Below are 21981 nucleotides of genomic sequence, written 5' to 3'. Positions count from 1 at the left end.
TAATATGAATTGCATACATGAGGTTAATTATAACTCATACGTAAAGCTGTACAATTTGTACAAAATTACAAAAAAATAACAGGGCGTTCTTATATTCTATTTTTATGTTATCTTAAACATTTTATAAAATTATTTGTAAAATGATTGACAAGTGACATTTGACTACACCTCCAAGGACAATTAATATATTTATTATTCTTTACTGCTTAACCAATAATGTTTAAGCCATTTTTGAAGAATTAATAATGACAAAAGAAGGTCAATAAATGGAGCAGATAATACAAACCATTAATTACAAATTAGTTATAAAAAAGCGTATGATTAATTATTATATAGAGCAGGAAATTTGGGGACAACGTTGGCAGTTAAAATTATACTTAAAGGAAATTAAGAAAGTGAGATGTAAAAAAAGAGATACTCATCATTTGTACTACTTTACATTTGAGTTATTTGGCCAAGTACACATATCCTTGGACTGAATCAAGAATGATTTCTAATGGATATAATTTTATGTAGCCTTATGGAAGTGATCTGCGTTTACCCGTTAAAATCAATTGTTCTGAAATGAACCCGTTTCCACATGCAAATTTTTCTTCAGGAAAGGTGTGACGGACGGACAGACGTAGCAAAGAAAGCATTGCAAAGAAACATAACTACATAGATCATAAAATGATTTTGTTTAAAGTGATTATAGGACCATTGTGTCCACTTTTATATGTCCAAAAAAATTCAATGTTATACGCAAGACCTCAAAGTTATCTTCAGTGCATCCAATCGATAAGACTTTTATAGCAAACAAAATTTGCTCATTATGTTTTATTTATTTATTACACCGTCCGACACTCCAAATTAGACACGAACCTTTAATGGAGAAAAAATGCCTTTTTAGTTTTTCATTTCGTGATCCTGTGTCTTTTTTAAAGGACACCAAAGTTTTAAAAAGCATATTTAAAATATATATTATTTTAAATATTAATATATTTTAAAATATTTCCGATCAAATAATGTCAAGCGAACAAGAAGAGTTGTAAAATGTTTTTTATTTTATTCTCTAAGAATCAAAAGATGTAGAAAATATCTTTCAAAAAATGTTTAAAAAAATAATATTGAAACAAATATTAAAGGATAAACATTTTAAAAGACATTGTTGACATCTTTTTATCCAGACAGAATAAAATAGAAATAATACAAAATATCTCCCAAATCTTGTTGTTCGCTGGACATCTAATTTGACATTGTTTGATCAGTAGAAGTATTTTAAAAAATTTTTGGAAAAATTTACTTTTTGAAACTTTGTTCCCATATATATTTTTTGTTCCCATACAGCACTCGCGTACGTATAATTAATATTTATTAAATTTAAAATTACATATTACTCATACGCCATACGTAACTAACAAAAATTTCAAAAATGTGAAATAGAAATGTAGACAAAAGGAAATTAATAGTAATTAAGACAAACAATAGTTTTGTTATCTTGGAAGAATCATTACTAATACAGGAGATATATCGAATAACAAAAGATATCATCTCCATCTCTAATGATAAAGCAAATAAAAAAGTATAGTCGGACTTGGCATACCATATGATACCCTACACCAGTTATGAATATTAAATGTGATTTATTTTTCATAACAAAGCATTTATCTTGAATATTACCTTGATTCCGATTTATTTAAGCAATTTATTAACGAAAAACTTATTTTCTAAAAGAGTCTTTATATGGGGGATAGGAGCAAATGTGGAACGATCCCGATAAAATGGGCTGGATAGATTTGTATTTATATAATATTTGTCTGTGCTAAATTTCATTGCAATAAATGCTAATAAATGAATTACGGATATTCAAGTCACTTCGTAAAGGGGGCTTTGTATGGGGGTTAGGGTCAAATGAAGTCCGATCATCAAGGCTTGTATAAAACTTAGTTGTCCGAACTTTCATCGAGATACATTTATATTATACATAATTATGAGCTCAAAAGACCTTTTCGGGAGGTTCAGTTGTATGGTGGCTAAGTGAAATAATGGACCGATTTTAACCATTTTCAATAGGCATCGTTCAAAACAAACGTGTATTCCAAATTTCATCAAATTATCTTGATGTTATCTGTACTTTGATAACAACGTTTACCTGGACACACGGTCGGACGGACGGACATCCTTTAATCAGAAAGTGATTCTGAGTCGATCGGTATACTTTAAGGTGGGTATAGTACTAATATTTTAATACGTTACAAACATCAGCACAAACGCATAATACCCTTCCCACTATAGTGGTGTAGGGTATAACTATTCAACACCTGTGTCAAATTCGTACATTTGCATGCGTGGGATATACATGCTGTGCTGCTTTTCGTAAACCGGTGTTTGAGCAGGATCTCATGGATATTCTGGCCTGAAGCTCTGGAGCAAAATCCGATAAAAACTGAAATATTCATTCTTAAATCGAGGTGGATATTGCAAATGCTGCTAATTACTGTAGAAGAGGTCGTTCACTGCATACATGGAGACGAAAACTTTAGAACGCTGTAGGCAAATGGAATGAGAATATTCCTCATAGGAACCATAGGACATTGGTATGCCTTTTCACCTCATACATATTGAGGATTATTAACCCTATTTGGAAATTCTGAAATTCTCTTCAATTTTACTCCTCTTTATAGTTGTCTTTAAGTATTTAATACAATGTCTTTTTAAAAAACTAAATTAATTTATTCTCAGACTTTTGTATTAATTATTAAATTTTTAAGAAAATTTATAATTTTTATAAGATTGCTTTAACTTGTTATTGAACAATTAAAAGCAAATTTCAATTTACATACTTTTACAAATGTATGTAACATCATCAAATCAAATTAAAATAACAATTTTAATAATTAATATCTATATTTCAATTAAAGTTCTAAATTGATATAAATATTTATATAATTTTCAATTATAATGAGAACTTATAACACATTTGTGGCAATAATGTCATAACTCAAGACAACAAATAATAGAGAAAAACGTTAACAACTTTAAAGGTCTCAAATAAGACAAATATTTTATAACTTTTTTTTTAATCATTTAAATTGAGTTATATCTTTTCTAACACAAATAAACTTTACAAACCCTTAAGCCATTGAAATGAAATAACTGATTATTATTACTTTCAGATACATTTCGTTTAAATTACACTTAATTTGTAAACAAATTTCTATGTAAAGAAATTTAACGATGATTATCTAAAGTTTAACCACAAATATGCGAGTAAATTTAAATATTTTTTTATTAAAATCATTTAAGTATTTAAAATGCGTAATAAAATTTTTGTTAAGGTTTAAAAAATAAACAAAAGCTTTAGAATTTGTGGTTGCTGTTTAATATGCGTACACTCTGTTTATTCTGCTCATATTGCATTTTTATTTTAGTGTAATACACTAAATGAATTCTAATAAAAGAGCGAAAGAGAAACACACACATAAAGGTAAACTTTAGTTTAAAACAATTCTTTTTAAGATGTGGCCTTCGGCTGCTATTGTATTTTGTATGAAAAAAAATTGATGATTATTCTTTTTCATAAATGCTTTTTTATTTTATAGAAACCACGTAATATTTGCGGCAAATAATTTAACAAAAATTTTCTTTACAAATAAAATTTAACGAAAATTTTCTTTACAAATAAAATTTATCAAAATTTTTTTGTAAAAAGGAAACTTATCAAAGATTTTTTATAAAAAAGAAAATTTATCGAAATTTTTCTGTAAAAAAGAAATTTTCTTTTTATAGAAAATTTTCGATGAATTTTCTTTTTTATAGAAAATTTTCGATGAATTTTCTTTTTATAGAAAATTTTCGATGAATTTTTAGAAATTTTTCCATGAATTTTATTATTAAAGCAAATTTTTATTAAATTTTCTTTTTATAGAAAATTTTCGCTTTTATAGAATCTTTTTCATAAAAAATTTTCATTAAATTTTCTTGTTATAGAAATTTTTCATTGAACTTTCTTTTTATAGAAAATGTTCATAGAATTATCTTTTTATAGAAGATTTTCATTAAATTTTCTTTTTATAGAAGATTTTCATTAAATTTTCTTTTTATAGAAGATTTTCATTAAATTTTCTTTTTATAGAAAATGTTCCTTAAATTTTATTTTCATAGAAAGTTTTCATTAAATTTTCTTTTCATAGAATATTTTCATTAAATTTTCTTTTTATAGAGAATTTTCATTAAATTTTCTTTTTATATAAAATTTTCATTAAATTTTCTTTTTGTAGAGATTTTCATTAAATTTTCTTTTTGTAGAGATTTTCATTGAATTTTTTTTTTGTAAAAAATGTTCATTAAATTTTCTTTTTATATAAAATTTTCATTAAATTTTCCTTTTATAGAAGATTTTCATTAAATTTACTTTTTATGGAAAATTTTCCATGAATTTTCTTTTTATAGAAAATCTTCGATGAATTTTCTTTTTATAGAAAATTGTCGATGAATTTTCTTTTTAAAGAAATTTTTCGATGAATTTTCTTTTTGTAGAAAATTTTCATTGAAGTTTCTTTTTACAGAAAATTTTATTTGAATTTTCTTTTATAGAATTTTTTTCATAGAAAATTTTAATTAAAATTTCTTTTTGTAGAAAATTTTCATTAAATTTTCATTTCATGGAAAATTTTCATTAAATTTTCTTTTAATGGAAAGAATTCAATAGATTTTCTTCTTTACAAAAATCTTCAATAAATTTATTATTTTGTACAATTTTCTAATTTGTTTAAGTAACTTTCTTATTCTTATTTATTTCTTATTGTTTCTTTTACAAAAATAGAAAAGTCATTAATAATACATATTCTGTTACTTTGTTCAATTGTTCAAATTGCTAACCATCTAAAGAAAACTATTATAGTCAAATCCTTTTGACTTTTGCTTTGACAGTCAATGAACTTTTCCTTTATTTTATGTCACTTATTTTTAACTTTTGTTTTGCGATTTTATCAAACAAAAGTGTTAACAATGACCGCTTCAATTCAAATCCAAGAAATAAATATCTAAAAGTTATAAATGATAGAAAATCTAAAAAAAAAACCTTCAAGAAAAACAAATGATGATTGAGAATAAATGATATTTTTGTCATTTTGTGGTGATAGAGACATTTTTTTGTTCAATATTTACAAATTGAATTTTATGCTTAAACTAACAATGAACATTTTATTTTTTTTGCTCTATTTATTTTAGGAAATCTTAATTTAATTTTCAGCTTGAAAAAAAAGGATTGCAAGAAAAATACCAATCTTGTTTTTTTTCTTACTTACTCTCGATTTCAATGACTTTCTTTTTTTATAGCAAAATCCTAAGTTTATAATAAAATATTATGCATATTGTTATTATCATGATTTTATAAAGTTTTTTTGTGCACATTTTTTTAATATTATTATATATTTTTCAATTTTGTATGAAATGTGCAAAATGTCATGCAATTTGATTATGTCCATTTTAATGCAATTTATTTATTTTCACTTGTTCTCCATATGCTTGCAGTTTTTTTATGCTTGCTCCCTCTCACTCATTCTATTTGTAAGATATTTTTTGTTCATTGTTCATAAAGAACATGCATATGTAATGTTAAGATGCAATGACTGTTATCTACACTGATAACGGAGAGCAAAATCTCTGTAGTGAGCATGGGAAAAGCAGAAATCTTCTATAATTTTCCTGGCTTTATTTTAATAGATAGATTTCAAATATCCAAGTAAAAACTTTCATTACCATGTAAGAAGTTAAAATGCTAAAATTTTCTTACACAATAGCATTTTAAGTCATTATTTTAACACAGTGATGTCATTGGAGGCAAGTACTTACCACAAACGATTACAAGTAATTAGAAAAAGTAGTCATTGTAAATCGCATGAAAAAACGTATACAGCCTCTATATCTTCATTGGCAAGATGACTAATGAATTAGAAAGTTATTAGTAAGACCTTATTAGACAACTTCTATGTAATCCAGACCATATGTAGTGGTTATTGAAAAGTATGTTGTTAGGTAAGAAATTACAATTGAAAGCCATTATCCAGTTTCCGCTGGGATGATATTGGTGTTACCACAGATCCATGGTGTTCCATGAAAAAAGTGTAGATTACTGCTTTTGCTTCTACGAGTATTTGCTTGTAAGAATAAATGTGTAAATGCTAGTACAAACATATTTATATGAATGTTTTTGCCGTCATAATAATGAAGGCACAAAGGCAAAAGAAAATAAACGACGACAACAGTAATATCTGAATATTAAGGGGTATTTTCTTTTATAGAAAATTTGAAATAAATTTTGTTTCATAGAAATGTTTCAATAAATTTTACTTTATATAAAATTTTCAATAAATTTTCTTTTTATAGACAATTTTCCATAAATTTTCTTTTTATAGAAAATTTTCAATAAATTTTCTTTTTATAGAAAATTTTCAATAAATTTTCTTTTTATAGAAAATTTTCAATAAATTTTCTTTTTATAGAAAATTTTCAATAAATTTTCTTTTTATAGAAAATTTTCAATAAATTTTCTTTTTATAGAAAATTTTCAATAAATTTTCTTTTTATAGAAAATTTTCAATAGATTTTCTTTTATAGAAATTTTTCAATAGATTTTCTTTTTATAGAAAATTTTCAATAGATTTTCTTTTTATAGAAAATTTTCAATAGATTTTCTTTTTATAGAAAATTTTCAATAGATTTTCCGTTTATAGAAAATTTTCAATAGATTTTCCGTTTATAGAAAATTTTCAATAGATTTTCCGTTTATAGAAAATTTTCAATAGATTTTCCGTTTATAAAAAATTTTCAATAGATTTTCTTTTTATAGAAAATTTTCAATAGATATTCTTTTTATAGAAAATTTTCAATAGATATTCTTTTTATAGAAAATTTTCAATAGATTTTCTTTTTGTAGAATCTTCGGGAAATTTTGTTTTTAAGAAAATTTTCTATAAATTTAGTTTTTAAGAAAATTTTCTATAAATTTAGTTTTTAAGATAATTTTCTATAATTTTTTTTTTAGAAAATTTTCGATAAATTTAGTTTTTTAGAAAATTTTCGAAAAATTTAGTTTTTTAGAAAATTTTCGAAAAATTTTGCTTTTTAAGTAATTTTCCATAAATTTTCTTTTTATAGAAAATTTTCGTTAAATTTTCTTTTTATAGAATATTTTTGTTAAATTTTAATTTTTTATAATATTTTCGTTAAATTTTGATTTTGTAGAATATTTCCGTTAAATTTTGATTTTATAGAAAACTTTCTAAATAGATGTTTTCTATCCGATTTGATATGGATTCTCGCCTATTTTTTAATTTTTTGTTAGTTACGTATGGCGTATGAGTAATATGTAATTTAAAATTTAATAAATATTAACTATACGTACGCAAGTGCTGTATTGTAACAAATATTTATAATTGATAAATAAACAAGTAAGTATGGCATGGCCGAACATATGATACTCTATGGGGGCTGAACGAAATAATAGTCCGATTTTAACCATTTGCAATAGGTTTCGTTCTTGGAGTATGTGCCAAATTATCTTGAAAATTGCGACCTGCAGAGTGCGCAAAAGGATTACATGGACACACAGACGGACAGACGGACTGCCCGTACGATCGATTCAGAAAGTGAATCTGAGCCGATTTGTATACTTTAAGGTGGGTGTCGGACCAATATTTTTGGGTATTACAGACATCAGCACAAACGCATAATACCCTCCCCACTATAGTGTTGTACTGTATAATAAGATACATTTAATGTTTTTAAGAAATTATTGATAAATTTTCTATTTATTATTTCTAGAAAATTTTGGATACATTTTTAATTTTAGAAAGAAAATTTTGGAAAAAATTTTAAAGGTAAATTTGAAAATGATTAAAAGCAAGTTTAGAAGAAATAGTTTTCATTTTTTTTTACAAATGGCTCTCTAAACCAAAATACAAATACTTTTTATTAAGCAACATTATTTCAAAAGGTACTACCCTAATCTTCATACAATATATGATTTTATACTCTTAATAAAAGTTTTTCATTACAACTGCCACACACATTATTTGCTGAACAAAAAACAACTATTTTCTGTGTATAGAATATTTGTAATAAAGTAAAACAACTTTCAATTGTCCCTTTTTTCATTATATTCACATGGCCGTTTTTATATTCTGTTGTTCGTTTTTCTTTTGTCAACATACTATAATGTGATTTGATGTATGTAATATGGATGAATATAGAACAGTGACTCTATACTCCCTGGGAATTATAATTATTTGTATTCTTTTTTCTCGTAAATAAATTATATGTTTATTAAGGAGATTGTTGATATAAACAATTTAAATAAAGAATATTTTGCGAAAATCCTTGTTAAAGTCGGTTAATAGTTTTCACTTACTTAACATACTTGTTCATAACAACTGTATAACATACATAGAAGTAGTCTAGTAATGACTTTTTAATCTAAAACTTACAAGCGTTTATAGTATGTAAGTATTTGACTTCAATGTTAACTTAATGATCTTTCACTTGCCCGACAAAAATAAGAATTATCCTGTAGGATTTGATTAAAGATAAATTTGAAAAGACATCCTTGGAATGCTCATGTTCTTTTAAAGGGCATGTCTACTTTATATACATATAATATGCAAATGATATAATTTCCTTCTTATTCTTTAAAAAATAATCATATGTTATGAAGAGGAAAATGATAAATGAAAAATAAAGCAGAAACGAAAACTTTGTCATGACAAAACATACAAATAAATGTATAATGCTTCTGAGTTATATAAAAAAAAAATAGCAAAACCTTTAAGTTTTACAAAAATGTACAGAAGACATATTTCAAATATTTACCTGTAAGTTTGTTGTTGTCATAAAAATATGTTAAATTGGGTCATCAATGTAAACTTGGTTGACTATAAGTTGCCTGTCAATTTTGTTTAGGAATATAATTTTCTTTTGCAATATTTTTCTTTGTGAAGAAAAAAAAAAAACATAAAATGAAAAAAGTTTTTTTTATTTAGGTAAATGGGTTATATACATATGTATTTTCACCACTTGACATAAAAGTTGACATAATATAATACTTTTAAAAGTAAAAAGAAACAACGTTTAGCAACTGAAAGATAACTGTTGGGAAAACTTCATAAGAGAAACTAGCTCTAAACAACAATTTAAATATTTATCTTGTAAAAATGCTAAATTGTTTAATTAAAACTTGTGTGCTTTTAAGGAAGTAGTATGCACAAAACAAATAGCACTTATGTACTTTTGGTATATGAAGGTCACTTTGACGTATGAGCATTATTTAATTAAAATTATTGTTCATACGCTGTGTTGTACTTTAGTTCTTACTCAAATGTTAATGCGTATTTTTCACTGTAAATGGGAAATGCGTTTGTGTGTGGTTTCCCTGAGTGAAAATAATACCATTTTCATCTTCTTTTGTTTTATTATTTAAGGCATTTTTCCATAATCTAATCTACATTTACTTGTTCAGGCTGGAACATGTTATTTGCCAGCAGAACACATGTCAGTTAGAAGCTCGGGAATTATTGTTTATATGTTTTAAGTTAAATTACTCCTTCTTCATTTTTAATATTTATATGATGTTTTTAATTTTTCAACTGACATTAGTTAAAAGTAACATAGAACATAGTATACAAGGTATATATTGCAAAAATTTGATGTGGAAAATACTTACTAGAACTGAACTAGAACTGAACTGAACTAGAATTGAACTAGAACTGAACTAGAACTGAACTAGAACTGAACTAGAACTGAACTAGAACTGAACTAGAACTGAACTAGAACTGAACTAGAACTGAACTAGAACTGAACTAGAACTGAACTAGAACTGAACTAGAACTGAACTAGAACTGAACTAGAACTGAACTAGAACTGAACTAGAACTGAACTAGAACTGAACTAGAACTGAACTAGAACTGAACTAGAACTGAACTAGAACTGAACTAGAACTGAACTAGAACTGAACTAGAACTGAACTAGAACTGAACTAGAACTGAACTAGAACTGAACTAGAACTGAACTAGAACTGAACTAGAACTGAACTAGAACTGAACTAGAACTGAACTAGAACTGAACTAGAACTGAACTAGAACTGAACTAGAACTGAACTAGAACTGAACTAGAACTGAACTAGAACTGAACTAGAACTGAACTAGAACTGAACTAGAACTGAACTAGAACTGAACTAGAACTGAACTAGAACTGAACTAGAACTGAACTAGAACTGAACTAGAACTGAACTAGAACTGAACTAGAACTGAACTAGAACTGAACTAGAACTGAACTAGAACTGAACTAGAACTGAACTAGAACTGAACTAGAACTGAACTAGAACTGAACTAGAACTGAACTAGAACTGAACTAGAACTGAACTAGAACTGAACTAGAACTGAACTAGAACTGAACTAGAACTGAACTAGAACTGAACTAGAACTGAACTAGAACTGAACTAGAACTGAACTAGAACTGAACTAGAACTGAACTAGAACTGAACTAGAACTGAACTAGAACTGAACTAGAACTGAACTAGAACTGAACTAGAACTGAACTAGAACTGAACTAGACTGAACTAGAACTGAACTAGAACTGAACTAGAACTGAACTAGAACTGAACTAGAACTGAACTAGAACTGAACTAGAACTGAACTAGAACTGAACTAGAACTGAACTAGAACTGAACTAGAACTGAACTAGAACTGAACTAGAACTGAACTAGAACTGAACTAGAACTGAACTAGAACTGAACTAGAACTGAACTAGAACTGAACTAGAACTGAACTAGAACTGAACTAGAACTGAACTAGAACTGAACTAGAACTGAACTAGAACTGAACTAGAACTGAACTAGAACTGAACTAGAACTGAACTAGAACTGAACTAGAACTGAACTAGAACTGAACTAGAACTGAACTAGAACTGAACTAGAACTGAACTAGAACTGAACTAGAACTGAACTAGAACTGAACTAGAACTGAACTAGAACTGAACTAGAACTGAACTAGAACTGAACTAGAACTGAACTAGAACTGAACTAGAACTGAACTAGAACTGAACTAGAACTGAACTAGAACTGAACTAGAACTGAACTAGAACTGAACTAGAACTGAACTAGACTGAACTAGAACTGAACTAGAACTGAACTAGAACTGAACTAGAACTGAACTAGAACTGAACTAGAACTGAACTAGAACTGAACTAGAACTGAACTAGAACTGAACTAGAACTGAACTAGAACTGAACTAGAACTGAACTAGAACTGACTAGAACTGAACTAGAACTGAACTAGAAACTGAACTAGAACTGAACTAGAACTGAACTAGAACTGAACTAGAACTGAACTAGAACTGAACTAGAACTGAACTAGAACTGAACTATAACTGAACTAGAACTGAACTAGAACTGAACTAGAACTGAACTAGAACTGAACTAGAACTGAACTAGAACTGAACTAGAACTGAACTAGAACTGAACTAGAACTGAACTAGAACTGAACTAGAACTGAACTAGAACTGAACTAGAACTGAACTAGAACTGAACTAGAACTGAACTAGAACTGAACTAGAACTGAACTAGAACTGAACTAGAACTGAACTAGAACTGAACTAGAACTGAACTGAACTAGAACTGAACTAGAACTGAACTAGAACTGAACTAGAACTGAACTAGAACTGAACTAGAACTGAACTAGAACTGAACTAGAACTAGAACTGAACTAGAACTGAACTAGAACTGAACTAGAACTGAACTAGAACTGAACTAGAACTGACTAACTAGAACTGAACTAGAACTGAACTAGAACTAGAACTGAACTAGAACAGAACTAGAACTGATCATTTCAAGTACGAACTACTCTTTGTCACCCTGTCTTGTAAGTATTTGCATGAAAATAATATCCCCTTTTTATACACCCAGATGTTTTATAAATATTTAATTTATACATGTTTTTAAAGTAGTACGTAAAACTTTAAACAATTCAGTATTCAGTAGAGTAGTTGTGCCATCAATTCACGTAAGAAAGGGTAACACAACGGGATATGATACATCGTCATAAATTTCGAAATATTTATATATTGCAATGACATTGAAAATGTAAACTTATTGATTTTAGATGTAAGCAATTTAAAAAAATACACATTATGCAATGTATATAACGAGCTTAAATTTCAAGCAGATAATAAAATAATGTAAAGTTTCTATAAAAATTAAAGGTAAAAGAGTAATTTAAGGTTCAAAAATAAGGATTTTATTTAAATCGAAAATCTGTGTATCTAACAATGTTTATACTAACTTCCCAAGCAGAAATTAGATTTAGTATTTAAATTTTGCTTTAAATATCACCCTTTTTCTTTATGCAAATGTGTAGGTAGATACTTTTGTTAATGTCAGTACCTCAGCAACCATAAAGTACTTTTAAGGTTTATGTGCTTGAATACTTATTTAGTACTTGTTTGTGTACTTGTATTTTTATAGTAAAAATTTTTACGTTTTCGTTTAATTTTAAAATATTGTGTATGACATGTACTTGTATGATTTTTTTTACACTTTGATTCTAGGAAAGGATATGAGGTGATGGAATTTTTAAATATAACAAAAAAAAGGTATATAAATTGCGTCATATTTATTTACAAACAAAAATATGATTTTCATGCATATATAATAATTTACATATTAAAAGACCGTGTGATATGTAAATTTTGTTTTATTTAACACATTTTTCTCAGCAACAACTAAATAGATAAAGCTTCCGCTTCCAGGTACATATTTATGAAGACATGGAAGAGTTAACAGTTATGTGATTTATTTCAATTCGTGGAACCAAGGAGTAATTAAAACCAATTAAATAATCTCTTAGGAAGTAAATACTATACGTAAACTAGAGCTGGGAGGTCGTGCCACTCCCACTTAAAGTCTTTCCTTTAATAAACTCTTTTTGAATTTAAATATGCTTTAACAAAGTTAGAAAAAAATCGAACGCTCTATTAAATACAAATATTTATACATATACATACCTAGTAGTATTATTTACATTTAATCCTTCAACTCAAATATTTTAAAAATGTAAATCTAGCTTTAATTCCAACTGCTTTGTTATGCCCATCAAATGTTTAAGTGATCAAAATAAATTAATCAAAAACTTACCGCTTCCCACAAAAACACAGTAAAATATTTTAAATTTCCGGGCGAAAAGTGGTTCCTGTCATGTTCATTTATATACACCAGCACACATTTAAACATACCACCACACACACACATGCATAAATATGTATATAATAGGATATGTGTAAACATTTTAAGTTGTTATTTATGTCCTGTCAATCATATAAATTGGATAAAATATAAAAACAAAAGGACATTTATACATACACACACACAAACATAAATATTTATGTACACTTAGCCATGCATAAATATTGAACATGAAAACATTTTATTGGTTTTACAAATTTTCGTCAGTTAAAATATTTATAAATAAAATATAGATTATTTTGCTGTTATTTTCGATCTAACATATTTATAGTTATGATTTTATGAGATAATATGTTTAAGGAAGTAAGTAATATATACTTTTTTTTTCTAAGTAAAAATGTTATGTTAGTCTGATGATATTTTTAGTATAGAAATAAATTTAGAAATATTTATAAAAAGTATAGATTGGGAAGCATACATGAGTATATGTTCTATTTTAGGGGTTTTCTCATGCCAATAATTTTATTTTCTATTCTTGCTTTATTTTTGGGTAAAAGTAAAAGCCACAAAATTGTTAAACAAAATAAATTATAGCCAGTCAATTGAATTGAGATTGAAAAGAAAATGTTTTCGATAATAAAATTTGTATAATAAAATGGGTTCTATGTATAAATTAAGGAATATTTTAATATTGGGTTAAAGATAAAAATGTTCATAAATTTTTCGTTTTAAGCAAAAATGTCAACACGTGTGGATTTTAAATAATATATGTATATAATATATTAAACCTTTATGAACTTTGATGTCGTCTGCATTTAGATAAATAAACTTTCTTCAACTATGAACATAATCTGCTTAAAAATTTTATAATAAATATGTTTTTAACAAAACAATTACTCATATAGATACTCAGAGGCCCACCTCCCATAACTAAGAATACTTCCATATTACCCTTGGTTGAACAAACATTTTGCTTTAGCTTTAATAATATTAACAACTTTATACTCCATTCAACAGATCTTTTTTTCTTTAAATAAATAACCTCTCAAGTACAGCAGTACCTTTATGATTAAATACAAAAAAGCTGACAGGAAACCATGTTATAATTACTTACAACCATTAAAATATTAAAGTTAAACTGAAATCATATTAAAATTTTTATAAGCAAAAGACTTCTTTATTCTGTGTTATTATAAATTTCCAAACAAAAGGTATAATTCAATTTTTGTGGCATGAAAAAATTTTTATTAAGTTTTGTGCCTTGAATCTTTAGAAACAAGAATTTAAATTATATATTTTATTTTCTTTTTATCTTTTATGTTCGTATGTTTGATTTTTTTTGTAAGTAATTTAGTAGCCATGGTTAGATTGTTAGGAGAATTAGAAAAATACCACAAATACTATTATAATGATGAGAAATAACTTTTGTGACTGTACATCATAGAGGGGAAATTTTATAGGAAAGTAAGTGCTTAAGAGGAAGTTTGCACCATTGAAATTGACTGAACTCGTTTGCTTATTACTCTATAGTCGAAAAAAAATTCTATAGTACAGACTATATACTGTTCTATAGTAGAGGCTATAGACTATGCTATAGTACATCAGTTCTATAGTACATATTATAGACTGTTCTATAGTACAGATTATAGACTGTTCTATAGTACATACTATAGACTGTTCTATAGTACATACTACAGATTGTTCTATAGTACATACTATAGACTGTTCTCTAGTACAGCCTGTTCTATAGTCCAGACTATAGACTGTTCTATAGTCCAGACTGTAGACTGACTAGACTATAGACTGTTCTATACTGCAGACTATAGACTGTTCTATAGTCCAGACTGTAGACTGTTCTGTAGCCCAGACTATAGACTGTTCTATAATCCAGACTATAAACTGTTCTATAGTCCAGACTATAGACAGTTCTATAGTCCAGACTATAGACAGTTCTATAGTCCAGACTATAGACAGTTCTATAGTCCAGACTATAGACAGTTCTATAGTCCAGACTATAGACAGTTCTATAGTCTAGACAGTATATAGTCTATAGTTCTATAGTCTAGACAATAGACTGTTCTGTCCACACTATAAACTGTTCTATAGTCCAGACTATAGACAGTTCTATAGTTCAGACTATAGACAGATCTATAGTTCAGACTATAGACTGTTCTATAGACCAGACTATAGACTGTTCTATAGTCCAGACTGTAGACTGTACTATAGTCCAGACTATAGACTGGTCTATAGTCCAGACTATAGACTGGTCTATAGTCCAGACTATAGACTGTTCTATAGCCCAGACTATAGACTGTTCTGTAGCCCAGACTATAGACTGTTCTATAGCCCAGACTATAGACTGTTCTATAGCTCAGACTATAGACTGTTCTATAGCCCAGACTATAGACTGTTCTACAGTCCAGACTATAGAGAGTTCTATAATCCAGACTATAGACAGATCTATAGTCCAGACTATAGACAGATCTATAGTCCAGACTATAGACTGTTCTATAGTTCAGACTATAAACTGGTCTATAGTCCAGACTATAGACAGTTCTATAGTCCAGACTATAGACTGTTCTATAGTCCAGACTATAGACTGTTCTATAGTCTAGACAATAGACTGTTCTATAGTCCAGACTATAGACTGTTCTATAGTCCAGACTATAGACTGTTCTCGTCCAGACTATAGACTGTTCCAAAGTCCAGACTATAGACTGTTCCATAGTTCAGGCTGTAGACTGTTCTATAGTCTAGACTATAGACTATTCTATAGTCCACACTATAGACTGTTTTATAGTACATACTATAGACAGTTCTATAGTACATACTATAGACTGTACTATAGTCCAGATTATAGAAAGTACTATAGTTTAGATTATAGACAGTACTATACTTTAGACTATAGACAGTACTATACTTTAGACTATAGACAGTACTATAGTCCAAACTATAGACTGTACTATAGACCAGACTGTAGACTGTACTATAGTCCAGACTATTGACTGTGCTATAGTCCAGACTATAGACTGTACTATAGTCCAGACTATAGACTGTTTTATAGTCCAGAATATAGACTGTTTATAGCCCAGACTATAGAATGTTCTATAGCCCAGACTATATAATGTTCTATAGTCTATACTAAAGACTGTTCTATAGTCCAGACTATAGACTGTTCTATAGTCCAGACCATAGACTGTTCTATAGTCCAGACTATAGACTGTTCTATAGTCCAGACTATAGACTGTTCTATAGTTCAGACTATAGACTGTTCTATAGTCCAGACTATAGACTGTTCTATAGTCCAGACTATAGACTGTTCTATAGTCCAGACTATAGACTGTTCTATAGTCCAGACTATAGACTGTTCTATAGTCCAGAATATAGACTGTTCTATAGTCCAGAATATAGACTGTTCCATAGTCCAGATTGTAGACTGTTCCATAGTCCAGACTAAAGACTGTTCTATAGTCCAGACTATACACTGTTCTATAGTCCAGACTATAAACTGTTTTATAGTCCAGACTGTTCTAAAGACTGATTCATAGTCGAGACTATAGACTGATTTATAGTCGAGACTATAGACTGATCCATAGACCAGACTATAGATTGATCGGTAGACAAGACTATAGACTGATCAGACCGTAGACTGTGCTGTAGAATAGAACTTGATGAACGACTAAGGCTATAGATTTCCTCCTTTCTCCTTATTTATAGTTCAGACAATAGGCTAATTTATATTCTACGCAATAGACTAACCTATAGATTATAGACCGATATAATGTTCAGACTATAGTCTAATTTATAAACCTGACTGTAGACCGCTCAATAGTTGAGATTATAGATTGTTCTATAATACATAAAATTATAGTCCAGACTATAGATTAATCTATAGGTCCGACTATTGAATAATCTATAATTCTCTATAATACATAATGTAGATTTAAATAAAGTCTTGACAAGAAAATAATGAAAAAAACTATTAAAATAAATAAATGACCAAATTCAATTGAAATATAATAAAATAAGACGATTTAATAGGTTGGCAACATATTCCTTAATACTCATGATTTTCAACTGAATCTTTAATATCTGCACAAAAAACAACATAAATTGACAGAAACACAACACAAAAAATCAATAGTTAATGTAATCAACGCCAAAGCAAAAGAAAGTAAAAGTAAAACATGAATCAGAGAATGAAAATTTATGTATGGAAAAGTAAACCAGATACGGTAGAACTAAATAGAAAAAAAGCAAAATATTTTGTATAAAACTATATATTTATAAAAAAAATTCACATATTTAAAATTAATTTTAAATATAATTTTATAAATAACCTTGTTCCTCTGTTAATTGGCTCCCTATATTAAAAAACAGTTTAACAAAATGTGTAAATTAATTTCTTTCTAATTAACTAAATTAGTTTTTATTTGTTTATATAAAAATCTATTCATTGTACATGATTTCAACAACAAATAAAAAAGTTCATCGAACTTCAATGAAATTCAAACAAACAACAAAAAATCCATCATAAACAAGTACTTGGTCATAGACGAAAGAAAACAAAAACTAAACACCCAAAAACATAAAGCTAGGGAAAAAAAATCAAAACATTTTAATTTTAATAGACCCAGCAACAACAACAATGACAACAAAAGATTCAAAACAAAATCATAATTTAGTTAATTGTAACACGTGAGTTTCTTGTTTGTGTATTGTATGGTGGTATCTGAGGGTTTAATGATTTTTTTTGTTGTTGTTGTTGTCATTGTTAATTTAAAAATAATGAAAACGAAAACAAACAAAATTATGTTTAATATTAAATTATTTTTATGAACATAAAGTTGATGACTTTTTGTTGATTACCAGCACTTGTATATCAATAAGGCAAATCAAAACTTTTTTTATAAATAGTTGAGGTGGGCATTTACAGCCACCAGCGGCCGATAGAATATTGGTTATCATGAAAGCAAAATCACGTCTGATATATTTAATGACATGTAAACACTGTGTCGATATCTGTTTTTTATAAAATCTTAAGTGGAGTCAATCCTAAACAAAAAGTGGAGTCAATCCTAAAAAAAAAATTTAAAGAATTTTTGTTCTTTCATAACCACTGTACAAACAAAAAAATGTAATAACAAATTAGACATCAATGAAATTCTCCAAAAAAAATCTAGTTTCTTAGAGAAGTTAATTTCTAGGCATAACGTCTGTTAATTATAAACAATGTCAAACATATACTTCAGCACGCACTTCAACACTGACAGTTATTTATTCACACAAAACAAACAAAATCCACAAAGCAATTTGATTTGCGTTGTTGTATTTTCTTAAATATTGGAATAAAATTAATTAGTCAGTATATTTTATCGTTATCAACTAAATGAATATTGAATGAAATGCGTTTCATTACATGGAAATCATCAGCCAAACAATATCTGTCTACGGTTATAACATTAATGTAAAATTCTTTATTTTAATATAAATTACAATTGTTTTTGCTTTAAACGAAATAAATACAAAATACATTTTGTCAAATTTAAAGTATATTCCTGCAGTGGTCAAGGTCATGTATAAAAACAATTTATAAAAAATTAAATGTGATGTTCTTAGAGTTACTTCATGATTGAGCACAGACCTTAAAGTTTAAGTTTGCAAATGTAACTGAGTAGTTTTGAATGACTGCCCAAACTTTCGCATTATAGAATCAGACATAATCGAGACTATAGACTGATCTATACTCTACTCTATAGCAGAGAGTATAGACTTATCTATGGTCGAAAAAATCTGTAGCGAAACTTATACAAGAACCTAGTCGAGACTGTAGACTACCCTATGGTCGATATCATGGACTACTCTATAGTCGAGACTATTGACTACTCTATACTTGAGATTATAGACTACTCTATAGTCGGGACTACAGACCACTCTATAGTCGGGACTACAGATTACTCTATAGTGGGGACTACATACTACTCTATAGTGGGGACTACAGATTTCTTTATAGTGGGGACTATAAACTACTCTATAGTCAGCACTATACACTATAGTCAGGACTATAGACTACTCCACAGTCAGGACTATAGACTACTCCATAGTCAGGACTATAGACTACTTTATAGTCAGGACTATAGTCTATAGTCCCAAATATAGAGTAGTCTATAGTCCGACTATAGAGTAGTCTGTAGTCCCGATTATAGAGTATTCTATAGCCCAGAATATAGAGTAGTCGGGACTATAGACTAATTTATAGTCGGGGCAATAGACTACACTATACTCGGGACTATAACCTACTCTATAGTCGGGAATATAGACTACTCTATATTCGGGACTATATACTACTCTATAGTCGGGACTATAAACTACTCTATAGTCGGGACTATATACTACTCTATAGTCGGGACTATAGACTACACTGTAGTCGGGAATAGAGAATACTCTATAGTCGGGACTATAGACTACTCTATAGTCGGGACTATAGACTACTCTATAGCCGGTACTATAGACTACTCTATAGTCGGGACTATAGACTACTCTATAGTCGGGACTATAGACTACTCTATAGTCGGGACTATAGACTACTCTATAGTCGGGACTGTAGACTACTCTATAGTCCGGACTATAGACTGATCTTTAGTCGGGATTATAGACAAATATATAGACGTTACTATAGACAACCCTATAGTAGGGGCTATAGACTACTCTATAGTCGGGATTATAGACTACACTGTAGTCGGGAATAGAGAATACTCTATAGTCGGGACTATAGACTACTCTATAGTCGGGACTATAGACTACTCTATAGTCGGGACTATAGACTACACTGTAGTCGGGAATAGAGAATACTCTATAGTCGGGACTATAGACTACTCTACAGTCGGGACTATAGACTACTCTACAGTCGGGACTGTAGACTACTCTATAGTCGGGACTGTAGACTACTCTATAGTCGGGACTATAGACTGATCTTTAGTCGGGATTATAGACAAATATATAGACGTTACTATAGACAACTCTATAGTAGGGGCTATAGACTACTCTATAGTCGGGACTATAGACTACACTATAGTGGGGAATAGAGAATACTCTATAGTCGGAACTATAGACTACTCTATAGTCGGGACTATATACTGATCTTTAGTCGGGACTATAGACAACTCTATAGACGGGACTATAGACTTCTCTATAATCGGAAATGCTCTAAAGTCGGGACTATAGTTTACTCTATGGTCTTGACTATGGACTACTCTATATTCTGGACTAAAGACTACTCTATAGTCAGGATTATAGTCTACAGTAGTGACTATAGAAAGACCTATGTATCTATAGTCGGGACTATAGTCTGCAGTCTTGACTAAAAGAGACGTATGTATCTATAGTCGTGACTATAGTCTGCAGTCGTGACTATAAAAATGCGTATTTTATATAGTTGAGACTTTAGAAGGTTTTATAGTTGAGGTTAAAGTCTTATGAAGTCGACGTTATTGATTGTTTTATAATCGATATTAAATTTGTTAGTACCGATTATAATCTGTTCTATAGTATAACCATTCTTTTTTGAATAACTCAAAATTATAATATAAATTATTTGTAATGCCAAAAAGACTTCTAATACTAAGTATTAAATATTCTTAGAAATTAATAACGAAAAATAATATACTTTTTTTTTATAAAAAAGAAAAAAAAATTGTAACTGTTTGATGTTTTAAAACTTAAATCATTTGTGACAATTTAATATAAAAAAAATACAGAGAATATTATAAGAAAACAAGACCTTGTAACGCCTCAAGAAATATTCCCTGTCAAGTATCATTATTATGAACTTGCAGACATATTTAATTTAATATACATAAATAAATACATATAAAAACATAAATAATAAATGTAAATAAAAACAAACAACTACCAGCTTATACAATATATATGAGCAATACAAAATGTGTACATACCTCTGACATTTTACAATTTTCCTTCATGGTTTTCCTCCAGTTACAGTAATTTTTTGTGCTTCAAAATAACTAAAACCGCAACGAGTTGATGCCAAGGATTTTGTGCTTATTTTTTAAAATTTATATTGTTGGTTGTTAGTTTGTTTTTAAAGATTTTTTTTATTTAGGTGTAAATTATCCAAAAAAAAAAAAAGATAAAAAATTCAGCTACTTAAATCACATACAGGAACATAAATGCCGGAAAACACATACAATTTGTTGGGTTTTACTTTCCAAGGAAAATGTTTATCAAAATGTATTATTTAAATAGTATTTAAAGCAATTTTATTTTTGTCTAATTCTAAAGGGATTTTAAGTTAAATTGTTGCTGTACAATAGTTGTAGAATTTAATACATTTATAGTTCGTTTTAGCATTAAATGGCTTTTGTTTAGATTTTTAAATTTTTTTGGAAAATGCATTTTTGTTGCGGTTGTGTGCTGTTTGTTGGATTTAATTATTTACTATTAAAAAGTAAATGTAATTTTAAGGTTGCAAAAGTAACTGTAAAGAGAGAGAAAAATGGACTAATTATTTAAATATTATTTAATATAATAAAATATTTGTTCAATTAACAAAATAATTGAATCAATTAAATTATAAATTCGTAATAATTTGATCAATGTCTAAACTTCAGTATCAACTTTTATCGTTAATAAAAAGTAGTACTAACTAGTTTTATTAATATCTAGCTATTAAAATTTGTATTCACTTTATAATTCCCATTTAGTTAAAATAAAAAAAATAAAAATAACACTTGGCACAGGTAACATTAC

The 21981-nt window shown here is 28.0% G+C and overlaps 1 protein-coding gene across 1 annotated transcript in view; it reads right to left on the bottom strand.

Annotated features, from left to right (window-relative positions):
• The window catches only part of LOC119604677 (adenylate cyclase type 9), a 97739-nt gene extending 76068 nt beyond the window's left edge, over positions 1-21671 (bottom strand). The window contains exon 1 of the mRNA XM_037957450.1: positions 21168-21671. Within this exon, the coding sequence (XP_037813378.1) occupies positions 21168-21194 (27 nt within the window). The 5' untranslated portion in view covers positions 21195-21671. The remainder of the gene's footprint in view (positions 1-21167) is intronic.
• Between the last annotated feature and the right edge of the window lie 310 nt (positions 21672-21981).

The sequence above is a fragment of the Lucilia sericata genome, unplaced genomic scaffold, assembly GCF_015586225.1.
Source record: "Lucilia sericata isolate MDLA Ls3-8-SP2 unplaced genomic scaffold, ASM1558622v1 Contig000418F_arrow, whole genome shotgun sequence".
NCBI classification, from domain to species: Eukaryota; Metazoa; Arthropoda; class Insecta; order Diptera; family Calliphoridae; genus Lucilia; species Lucilia sericata.
This window is presented reverse-complemented; position numbering and strand designations above follow the sequence as displayed.